The sequence below is a fragment of the Sceloporus undulatus genome, chromosome 5 (genome assembly GCF_019175285.1).
Source record: "Sceloporus undulatus isolate JIND9_A2432 ecotype Alabama chromosome 5, SceUnd_v1.1, whole genome shotgun sequence".
NCBI classification, from domain to species: Eukaryota; Metazoa; Chordata; class Lepidosauria; order Squamata; family Phrynosomatidae; genus Sceloporus; species Sceloporus undulatus.
The window spans coordinates 58,170,673-58,182,955 of NC_056526.1; the positions used below are offsets into that span (position 1 = coordinate 58,170,673).

The 12,283-nt window shown below is 39.5% G+C and overlaps 1 protein-coding gene across 7 annotated transcripts in view; it reads left to right on the forward strand.

The window, feature by feature from the left end:
- The window catches only part of GRIP1 (glutamate receptor interacting protein 1), a 308,504-nt gene that overhangs the window by 233,319 nt on the left and 62,902 nt on the right, over positions 1 to 12,283 (forward strand). For all 7 annotated transcript variants that reach the window (XM_042468137.1, XM_042468139.1, XM_042468138.1 and 4 more), the window contains exon 8: positions 11,598 to 11,745. In XM_042468137.1, coding sequence (XP_042324071.1) covers positions 11,598 to 11,745 — 148 coding nt within the window. The remainder of the gene's footprint in view (positions 1 to 11,597; positions 11,746 to 12,283) is intronic.

Genomic DNA, 12,283 nt, shown 5'->3' on the forward strand with positions numbered 1-12,283 from the left:
AGGAAATGCAGAAGAGCACAAGGAGTACTGTATTTAAATGCCTATTAGACTTTTGAGGAGAGTAATCTTCCCCCAATTGGTTCTCAAACCTGGAATAATAGGTGGCTAGTCTGCTGATCCAGAATACAGTGGACTCTTCCCTTACGGTTACGCAGAGGGATCTGTTCCAGACCCACCCACCCCAGCATAAAAGGGGAAATCTGTATACACTCGCGCCCCATTGTAAACAATGGGGTGCATGCTCGCCATTTCTTCAATTGTTGTGTGGCTTCAGCGTAAGCTCAAAGTCGTATATAGTGCACCCTTGTATGGCACTGTAATCGTGTTAGTCTCTTTGGTTGCTGTATACCCTTTCTGTGCAAATCTTCTCTCCATTTAGGAAGACTGGTTAATTAGAAGCATATATATGAAAGTGACTTGCTGATTAATTTTTTTTTCAAGGAACTCCTATTCTCTTTTTTCTTCTTCTCTTCTTTTCTCCTTTATTCCTAGTTGTGGATGTTAAACAAAAACTGGCTATTCTAGCAATTGAGTATAATTTATGGGCACTGCAACCCTTTATATTATTTATAGTGGTATGCACTTAAAGGTATGCTTTCAAGGCCGGCAGACATAAAAGCTGACATTCCAGCTGTATTTTAACCCAAAGGCACAAATTATGCTGTCCCTCTTTGCTCTGCTGTTTGTTCCATAGGTGATGAAAACGCCTGCTATCTTCAAAGTTCTCATACAATTCCGTATGTTTAAACTTCCTGTTCACTTTCAGGAGCAGAGTACAACCATTCCTTATTAGTAATTTTGCTAATGTTTGTTTCAGGATGGTGAGTGCCCAGGAAAGTACACTCTTAACTTGAGAAACAAACAAAAGAGGAACCAAGCCAGTCATACCCAGAGAATCCAAAAGTGGTGAAATAGTCCAAGTCTAAGCACAAAAAGCAATTCAAGCAGGGTTGAAAACCATCCAAGAAGTAACCAAAGTGAAGAGTTCAAAAAGCAAGCCATGGTTCACGAAACTAGAGAGCAGGAGCCACCACAATGCCAAAGATAACGGAGCTGTTGTATTGCAGCACAGACAGAACCTTGACTTTGCTAACTTAGTAACTCAACAAAGATGGTCTCATTTTCCCAGCATTTTCCTTTTAAGGCAGGCCATGACCTCGCCTGTGCTTTTCGTTACTGTTGCTTTAGTATGTGATGCTCCATAGGATGAAGTAGCTTAGCCTCCAAATCCTTCTTGGAGTTGCCACCATGCACCCAGCAAACCTTTGTATGTTCATTGCAAAGGTATATACAGGGCTATTTAATCTCATTCAGGTTACAGAGCTCATGTAATTAGGAACCTGGTCCTCATTCCAATTTACAAATAAATCGCTTCATGATCTGAATCGATGGATCAGTTTGGCAGCGGAGCGTGGTTCACACTACATTTGCCCCGATCTCATATTTCTGTAAAACAAAATAAAATAAGTCACTTATGGTTCAGATTGATGAATGAATCAATTCAATTTAAACTGCTTTCTGTGGGAGTCTCAAAATAACCCACTTGTAGTTCACGTTGGAAACTGAATTGGTTCAATTCGGAGCATTTTCAGAGGATTTTCCCCCCTTTGTCATCAATGCAATTGCATTTATGTACTTCCATATGAGGGTCAAAGGGCGGGTGAACACAGATTATTAATTTCTGCTTCCCCACCCGGCGACCCCTTATCACAGTAAATCGATTCCAAACCACATCTCATTCATACTGACACTGAATCAATTCTTGAAATTGATTCTTGAAACTGATTCTGATCCGCATCTGGTTCACCATTGCAAGGAATCGATTTATCCAAAAAGACATGGAAAAAAATCAGCATCAAAATGGCGCAGATTAAATGAGTCTAGTGCATAGCCCCCTCTTTTAATAGCTTCAGCGATTCAGTTCAAGTGCGAACCAGGGTCATTTAAACCACTTCAAACCAATTTTTGAACTAATTTAAAACATAGTGGGAATGAGGCCCTGGCCATAGGAGCTCGATGGTTACATTCAACTGAATGAGGTTAGAGAATCTATAATATCTGCTGAGCCTGTGAAGCTCTTGAAAGCCTGTCTTTGTGTGTTGCCATTTAGATCTCACACCCACTGATGCCGTTAACACTGTATATATAGATGTATATGGATCCATTGCATTGTAAACCTTTATAAACTTTTCATATTTCTGTGTCTTGTCCCAGCTGTCCACTCATCTCTTCAAAATAAATAGGGAAATTGTATCCCTTCTCCTTTGGTTTTGAGTGACCTTTTTGTCTCTATTCATCTATATTGAATAGAGGTAATGGGAATGCTCACTGCCCCTGCAAGCACATGGTTTTTCTGAGATCATGAAGGTACTGACTACATATATGACTGTGTTGAGTACAGTCTGGGTCTTGCAGCCAAATGCTCTATTTTAATTTTTAAATAGTTGTTTTATTATTTAGAAAATGTCCTGCTTTACCATCTGCACACCGTCTGCCACAGCACACTGACTTATTTCCTTCCAATGTTGGTTTGGGCATTGGGTTTCACACATGATTAACTGTGTTAAGCATATATATAATGCATATTGTTGAGGAACAAATTAATGACAGCTTTGACACTGTCAGGACTTGCTGGCTGAAAGAGTTTCTGATTTCCTCAACAAAACCTGGAATGCATAAAAGGTTACTCAGACTAATGAAGCATGCATTTAGCCAGAGTATGAACAATATTATATTGGTAAAAGTAAATGCCAACATGAAGGCTGTATAGATGGTATAGTGAAGACCTTTACAGTCAAGAGAAAGCAGCATTCTCAGTAGCCATAATATATTACTAGTATATATTGTAACAAATATAAAGCATATACATTTATAAATACTATACAGTATACTCTTTCTATTTTCACATTTCCTTTCCTTTTATTTTATTTATAAGGAAACAGAATTACAGTGGTTCCTTATCCATATTCCCTTGCAGAATTATACTTTGGTTAGGGAAAGATGATTTAGAAATATGCTTATTCCTAGTCAAATTTTTGAATTTTTTCAGTAAAGGATATTATTCACTGTGAATTAGGCTTGTTACATTTTTAAAAGTCATTATCTCCATGCAGGTAAGAGGGAGGTGGGGAACCCAAGCAGAGCTGATTTATTTGCTTGGTATCTAGACACTGATAGTATAAAATCTATGATGATTAAAGTAAGTGCATTTGCATGAAAAAATAATCAAACATGACTTGGGAAAACAAAAGAACAGACAGTGCAGGCTTCACATTTTGTTAGTAGACTGTGAGTCGTCTCTCTAGAAAGGTTAAATTACTAATGCAGAAATGGGAGGAGGAGAAGAAGGAAGACGAGGAAAAGAAAGTGCAACCCCTTTTTGCTATTTGTGTCTTGTGTAACAGGAGACAGCAAAGGACAAGTGCACCTTTTGTAGAAGAATTGGAGGAGATGGAGCAGATGGACGAGGGATTTCTATAATGCCTAGAAATGCTCTCTTTCAATCTTATATAGGATTTTGTGTCATGAAAAAGGCAGATGTCCATTCCCAGCCTCCTTCTATGGTTAGCCCTTAGGATAAAATAAAATATGTCAATTTATTTTACAGCTAGTCTGTCTATCAAGATTAATTTGCATTGGATAATTCACAGATTTGTTTTACAATCATCAAATTAGAAAGGATCCAATGGACCAACTTGTCTAATTCCCTGCTTCAAACAACCCCAAACAGATGGTTGCCCAATATTTCATGGGAAGCCCCTCCATGGAGAAGATTCTATGGGACCCCTACAAAAGTTGTTCAAGGAACAGCTCTTAAATTTGGACAGCAGTGTTCTGACTTCTAATAGTTTGCATGTCTTACCTTTGGACTACAGCTCTCAGAATCTTCTAATCAGCATGGCTGGGGGATTTTGGTAGTTGTAGTCCAAATAATATTTCCAAGTCTGCTTTCTAAAGCTTAATGTAAAAGTACTTTTGCAACCACTTGTCCTTTGAAATGTTAAAAAACTTGGTTCTTTAAAAGCATTGTGCCCTATCATCACTAGAGAAGACAAATCACTTTTATACTTGGTGGTCAAAATATAAAACCACTCAGGGATCCACTTCATATAGCCACTCTGTTTCAATTACTGCTATTTGACACCTACATGCAAGATAGAGATCAATGTAAGCCGTGGGTTTTGTTTTGTTTTGTTTTTTTAGAGAAATGTGAGGAGTTTGATACTATGACTTAAACACAAATGAAAAAGAGACATTTTGAGTATATGGAGGCTGTGTTGCCCTAACTCATGAGAAACCCCAGGTTTCCACATCTATTTGATTTTGTTAAAAAAAAAAAACTAATAAAAATAGACCCCTTTGTGAATGTGAATTGTTAGATTCAGTTTTAATCATTGCATTAGGTAAAATCCAGAGAAGCTGGCTTGAATCTAGAAAAAATTCTGAAAAAGTATTCCCAGTTATGACAAATACTGTCACCAAATTAACAGTGAACCAGGTTCTTACAAAAACTGTATTACTTGATTCAGCACATGCTACAAAATGTAGCATATTGTCTATGCACTCTTCTTCCTGTGAAGTGTTCACAAAGTGCTGGATTTATAGCCAAAATGGATGTCTTGTTTAGTATTCACACTAGCAGTAAGAAAGAGATCAGCTGCCAGAATAACAGATGGAATAATTTTAGTGTCCTTAGGCAGTGGCAACAGCTGGTGTTAATAGACTTGACATCTTGTCCCTATTCACCCAACCTTACTTTTAAAATTAATTTTTAAAGTCTTGAACTCAAGAATGATCACTTATAGCTACATATATTCTTAGATGTCCTCTTATTACATAAGCATCTAGAACAAAACCTCTTTCTGACATTTCTGTGCAAGATTCATATTGAAGCAGATTCACCTTGAAACATACTTTGGATCTCATCAAGGATAATTAGATTTATGAAAGTTCATCTTTCCCTGCTTATTTGTAAAAATAATATTTTATTTAAAAAAATCTCAGAACATTTTTGAATATTTTAGGTGATAAACAGAACTTTCCTGGGGAGGGGATTCTTCAAATCGGTTTGCTTGTTCCCATTTGGGAATGATTCTAAAAATATTTTTCTACTTGTTCTGATATGTGTTTGTTAAGAGGGGAAAGAGTCTTGTTCGTGGAATAAGCCAAGGTTGCTATTAGTATGCCAAAAGTAATTTTGGTGCCCCTGGGAGGCTTTAATCAAGCCTTGTGCCCTGAATGAGATGCAGTGTTCAAAACCGAGGAAACTTCTAAAATCTAGGAGTGTTTTCCATGCAAACATTCATGAGCATATCTTATTTAATTACATAGCCAATAAATCAACATAGTGTGTAAGTGATTTAGTCATGGTGTAAATATCTTAATGACTGAAACATCTTTTTACACATGAATAATTTATATCTATATGATTCATTTTTCATACTCATGCCTTTTGCTTGTGCATGATAAACTAATAAGTCTCTGTCAAGGGACCTCTACTTGATCATTGTTTTCTGAATTTTCTCAGTTCGCCACTTGTCTTCTGTTCTCCCTAATGTGGTTATAGTGTTTGTTCACTTGGTTTGCCTTGCCTTTTTAATTGAGTGCTCCTATTTACCTCCCTCTAATGTTATGAAGAACCAAGTGGCAGTGAAGGTTAGTGGCTCTAATGCCTATGAGGCAATTAATCCACTCAATTGTTAATTCAGATTTGCTGTACTGACTATCATCCTCCAATGCCAAATGTGGCTTCCAGACATCAGTCAATTGAATCTGAGGTCCAGTCACATTACAAGTTTATAGTGCTATGATTTTACTTTAATTTCCTTGATTCCATCCTATGGAATCCTGCGATTGGTGTTTTGGGGATGGGCATTTAGAATTCTCCACCAGTCTCACATCACAGTTGACAATAATAGGGAATTTATTTAGCCTTTGCAAATATGGTGCTAGTTTTAGGATCCTGTGAAGACATCTGTTTTTACTACACATCTTTGTAATCAGTGGTGGAATAAGAAAACCTAAGATACTTCCTCTAACATTGACAAAGTTAAATCACATGGAATGGTGCCAAACTACATTATATTTGGTATACATGATTACTTTAAATCAGTGTTCCCAAAACCTTTTTTTGGCTACTGCCCCCTTTCCTCTTGGGTGATAGCCCTAGCACTCCTCAACACCTATTTCTTGATATTAGATCTACTGTTTGTGCAGCCAGCTGGTCAGTGGCATCTACCTCAGCTGCACCCGATTCGCCACTACCACTTTCTTCTCCTCCTGCTTAGCCTCTCATGTGAGAATATAGCAGTGGCCCAGGCCTGCTCCTTATCTGCACCAGCCTTACAAGACAGCCAGCTGGCTGACTGCTTGGTTGCTGCTCCCAGGGTGACTAGTTGCAAAGGGAGCAGCACCTGAGCTGCCAGTTGAGCAGTGACTGGGCAGCCAGTCACCTTGGGAGCAGCAAGGGAGCAGCTTGTGGAGCAGCAGCTGAGAAGCCTCTTGCCCAGGCTGGCTTTGCGGCAAAGGCCAATATGAATGACAAGCTTCTCATTCATTACATGACCAGCTGCTCAGTTGCTGATCCCAAGGTGACTGGTTGCAAAGACTCTCAATCCTTCTTCACCCAGAGCAGAGAGGGTGCAGTTTGCATCCTATTTTTCTTCCTGGCAAGGAAGGGCTCTCACATTGACTGAAGTGACAGAGGCAAAGGGCTTTTTTAAATAATTGACCCTGGATACTCCTCTCCCTCCTTCCACAGAGTCGTGCCTCTGCAACACTGCGTCATGTTGTTACCATACACACAAATGTTGTTGCTTCTGCTATCTCTTCTCTCAACTTGTCTGACAGGAAAAAAGCGGTAGCAGCATAGCAGTGCCAACCTGCCAGCCAAGTCCTGGTAAAACTCACGAGGCTCAACTAGAGTCCCAAATGTGAAAGCTCGTTTCTGCTGCCATTTCTCTCCTTCCACCACATGCTCTAACTCCTCATCTCTACCATGGTCCTAAAGGCCTCTGGTTCCCCTTATCTTTTTTGTGCACCAGTATTTTGACTGAAGGCCCAACTATCATTTCATTTTTCCTCACTGCCCCTCTGGATCTTTCCACCAACCCCCCACCCCGGAGCATACGGCCCAATTTGAGATTCACTGCTTTAAATCATAACATTAAATAAATACTATTAGGTAAGCTATTAGAAAAGTGTCCATGGGAAAATAGATGCTAGGCAACAGAAATATGATAGATATTAACTGAGAGATTTCTTTCTTTTTCTCTTTTTTATTTTTTACATATATGTGGAAGATATGGTAGATATTTACTCTAATTATTTTCATAATACAGCAGATTTGGTATGTGAGCAAAGTGTAGGATAAGGAACATCGAATGATAACATAGGAAACACAAGATAGAAAAGAATACGAGGAGTGAACAACACCTGGAAGGTTAATAGTGCTAAAGAAAGCTTAAAACTTGATCTTATTGTCAGGGATGATGGGAGTTGTAGCTCTTCACCTCTGGCTTGAACTCACCACCTGGTTGTGCACCGCGCTGACCAGTTTTGGCCAGTGGTTATAGCTTAGCAAGAGTTACAGAGAATAGGCTGAAGACCCTGACAAATTCTCCCAGCCTTCTCACTCTTGCTTCCACAGAAGTCTTCACCCTTCTTCAGGATCCAGCTGGTTCTTGTAGCTTCACCCAAGACACCAGACAACTCAGTAGTCTTATATAAAAGATCTACTTTATTCTACTATATACAGCTCCAAAACTATCCAACACAACAATACTCAACTCCTCACTTTCCACTCTACAACCCACAAAATACATTGGGATGTACTGTATAGTCATTCTTATAGTCAATGCATGGTACCACCCACTGTTGTCTGTTTCCACCCAGTAGGCGTGTACATCATTCTCATTGGTTCTCTTGGTTCATCCCACAATTAATGATTTCATCATCTCAGCCTTGACCACTTCACAATTGTCAGGTGTGTTCAATTATCCACTCTACATTTCTTGTCCTTGGCATTCAGGACTTGTTAATTGTATTACCATTTACACCTGTGTGGTTCTCAATTGGCTTCTGCTGAGTCATCCTGACTCTCACATACATGTTTTATTTCATTTACTGTATATCCCATGTTGCTTTTTCCTTAACACTTATATGTGTGTGTTTTCTTTTGTGTTATGTTTGTGATCAATATAGATTGGTGTATTTGTCTTTGTATATTGTAAGGTATATACATGGTATGTTTTTAACTGTTTGGAAAATAAAAAATTTAATAAAAAAATAAATAAATACAGGGGAGCCAATCTGGATTGGAATTTTAGTATAAACTGAGTGTTTTTTTAAAAATGTTTCTCAGTAGAGGATTCCCCCCACCTTTTAGAATATAGCTGTGTCTACATGTGTGTGTGAGAGAGAGAGACAGAGAATTTCCCTGATTGCTGCAATATGGTGGGGAAAAGTACCCTTCCCACACACTTTATCCTAGTCCCTCACTGCACTTCTTATGCAAACACAAATCCACATGAAGCATGTTCTCATATTCCATGTATCATTTAGTTGGCCTTTGTGATGTGTGTGGGTTCTTCAGAGTACAGTTTGTGATCGTGTCTTCATATGGTAGATCCAACAAGCTTCTAGGAAACTGGGTAACAACAGGACTAATGGAGCACTTTTGAACTGTGTTTAAAAAAAAATTAAATAGTGTGTGTGTGTTAAATGTAGTTGTGATGGAACCCCTGCCCAGTTTGGCCCCACAATTCAAATGCTTGGACCCCTGTCACAGAATTTGCCCTTGTGCCCACGAGATCCCTCCCTGGATCTGATGTTTGGGTCTTAAGGTGACTTCTACACTGTAGTTGTGTTGCTCAGTGAGCTCAGAATGGTTAAGTATGGCCCATCTTCCTTGTAAATTATTAAATTAAAATATCCAAACAAAGATGTAGAAAATAAAAACTGTGAAGATGTATTGGTACAGATTAAATACATTTCTAGTGTTGTGCTGCATCTGCAAATAGTACATAAGAGCACCTCAGTTTTAAACCAAACCTGAACCATTTCTACTTTCTCAGCTCCCAATATCCTATTCAGATCTTATCAATTCCTCTTTTTATAATGGCCTTAACTCTCTTTCTGTCTGGCCATAACTAGCAGTTAACCAATACAGTATGTTTTTAAACGATTCAATAGTGTTTCAGTCCAGGGATTTTAAATTGTCCTTATTTATTCCTTTGTAAATGTTTTTAAGCTGTTGTTTCTGGAAGCCGCCTTGGGTCTCACCTTGGGAGAAAGGCAACATATAAATCAGGGGTAGGCAACCTTTTTGAGCCGGGTTGCTGTCCCTCTGACAACTGGGGGGCCGAAGCCAAAAATTAAATAATTAAATATTTTTTTTAAAAAAAAAATAATTAAATAAATAAACCGGAACAAATGTAGGACAAAATTTTCAAATGGAGGACACTTTTTAAATAAAGAATGGAGGACACGCAAAAAATGCTGATTTTTTAAAAAATGTTAATATAAATGCATGTTTCAGAGGCTTCTATAGACAATTGCCCCCCTTGCCCGCCTCCTCCTGATAGGCCAAAGGCCCCACGCCTTCACGCGAGAGGCCAAAGGCTCCGGCGGCAATCGGCAGCAGGACTGGGCAGGGGCCAGTCCCAAGGCCTTGCTGGGCCGCATCCATGATATAAATGATGTAAATAAATAAACAAACAGACTGACCTCTAGGTCAGGGATGGGCAACTTTGGAAGACTAGGAGGCTGTATTTGCCATCCAGGAGACTTTGGAGGACTGTACCTGCTCCTACCCAAAAAAGAATAATTCCCCACCATCTGTGAGACATGAAAGGCAGGGTTGGGGCATTCCTGAGCCTCTAGAGGGCATTTGAGATATTTTGATGCAATTTTTGTTTGTTTGTTTGTGGGGTTTTTTAATGCAAAATTTCATTTTGATCCCTGGTGGTCACTCTTTGCCCACCTCTACTCTAGGTTATATCCTTTCCCCATAGTTCCCCTCTCACAGTATTTCATTTTGAGCTTCTTTTTCCTGTTCTTCTACTCTGGCCCAATGTCCCCTTAGGATGAAAAGAAAAGAAAAAAGAATGCAAGGTATCCACAGTCCCACAAAATGCCTCATTATTAAAACTATTTCCATAATTATTTAGATGCTTCATGATGTTCCTTCTCCATCCTCTAGCATGTATTTTAAACAGTGAGGTGAAAAGGTTTTCCCCTTTAAGGCTATTTATCTTCAAGCATGCACCCCCTCTGCTCTGTAACATCTGTAGGTTTATACTAACAAGGAAAATAGGGACTGTACAGAATTCCCCTTTAAGTGCCAGATTGAAGCCGCGGCAACTGTATGCCACAACCCCGATCTCACCTTTCTGCAGTACAAAAAGGAGCCACAAAAAGTGCATCACAGAAAGGGCACCATAGCTAATGACACCATTGCTTTTCAGTGCTCCTTTGGTGCTGTGCCATCTAAACACAGTGCTAGAGGAGCACTGTGATGCCACATACTATGTGGTGCAGCGTGCGGCATCATGCCAGCCTGGGGACAGAGTCGGGTTTGCATCATATGGATGCCACACCCCAATTCTGCCCCCAGACCAGTCTTAATGGCAGGTCTGTACAGCCTATTAGTGCCCTCATACCCACAAGGATGAAATTGCTCCCATTGCTTTGCAGAAATTTGTTTCCAACTTAGGTTTCAACTGCACATCACATTATTCACACTTTTAAAAGACAAGCTTAAATGGTTCACTTCTATTCTGAAGTATCAGCAATTCCAAATCTGGAACACGTTCCAAGTCCAGAAGGGGTCTAAATAACTCCCTATCATCCCCTATACTGCCTACTACAAAAAGCCAAATGCCAAATAACAGCCAAGAGGGTGCAATTTTCAGAAGATAACCATAGCAGGATTCCATATGCTGGGGAACATATGCTGAATAAGGGCCCTGCATCAGCTTTTACTTCAAAATGTAAATAGCCAGTTTCAATACATTGCATAGCCTGATCCTTAGTTGCCTTCAGCTGTTTGCAACAGTCCCTGTTCTACAGATTTCAGATGGTTGGCTTTGTGAGTGTCAGGTGTGCTGAATCAGCATGCCTAGCCCAAGTGAGTTTCATTGAAACTATCATACTTTTGCTGTACTGATTGCTGCTAATCCAGAGAGCCAACTGGGGGTTAGTGGATTGTTAGCAGAGAGAGAGTGCAAACCAGGCAGTACTGCACACTGCCTGGCGATTGTTGCATCTTCAGGTTTAATGCTTCAAGGATAATTGCTAAGTAAAGTATGGCAAAACTGGCATCTAAATGACAGAGAACTATGAATACAAACCCCAGAGGGCTAACATAATTCATGTCTCACCACCTGGGTTCCAGGTACTGAGACCATTTTAAAAATATCAGGCTGCAAAATCAAGACTCTAATAAAATTGATCTGACAAAGCATCAACATATTTTCCCTGTCATCCTTTGGAGAAATGCATGTAAACAAATATTTGATTCTGTGGATCCATTTAGGACGAGGGCTTTAAAACAAATGAAATACATAATGGTGAAGCATTGCTTTTGCTTTTTACAGATTCTGTAGCAACAGCTTCTGGGCCACTGCTTGTTGAAGTTGCCAAAACAGCCGGCTCTGCTCTGGGGGTGGCCCTATCTACCTCGATGTGCTGCAGCAAACAAGTCATTATCATAGACAAAATAAAATCTGCAAGTATCGCAGACAGGTGAGTATTGCAGAAGTGTCCACAATGATCTGTCACCCTTTAATGTGTGTGTGTGTGCACGCAGGTGCACATACGCACGCATATCTTCAAGTTATTTGTCAAATTATAGCAACCCCATGAATCTCATAGGGTTTTCTTAGGCAAGGAATACTCAAAGTTGATTTTGACAGTTCCTTCCTCTGAAATACAGCCTACAGCATCCGGTATTTGTTGGAAGTCTCCCATCGAAGTACTAATCAGTGCTGATCCTACATAGCTTCAAAGATCATACATTATATGAAAATCCTGTAGTCAGATGACAGATGAAGACAGTTGACAGTGTCCTATTTAATTACAGGATGGCAACCTAACTGTAGTTAAAACTACTTAACCGAAAAACTTTAATTTAGAGAAAAAGCACTTTCGTTCATGCAAACCTTTCCCCCATTGTCTACCAATTCCCACTGTACCACATTTCAAGCCAACCTGAAAGGTCTGACTGCAAGGAAAATGGACAGTAACTCTTTATTACATGCATGAAATTCGTTATGCATTTCTT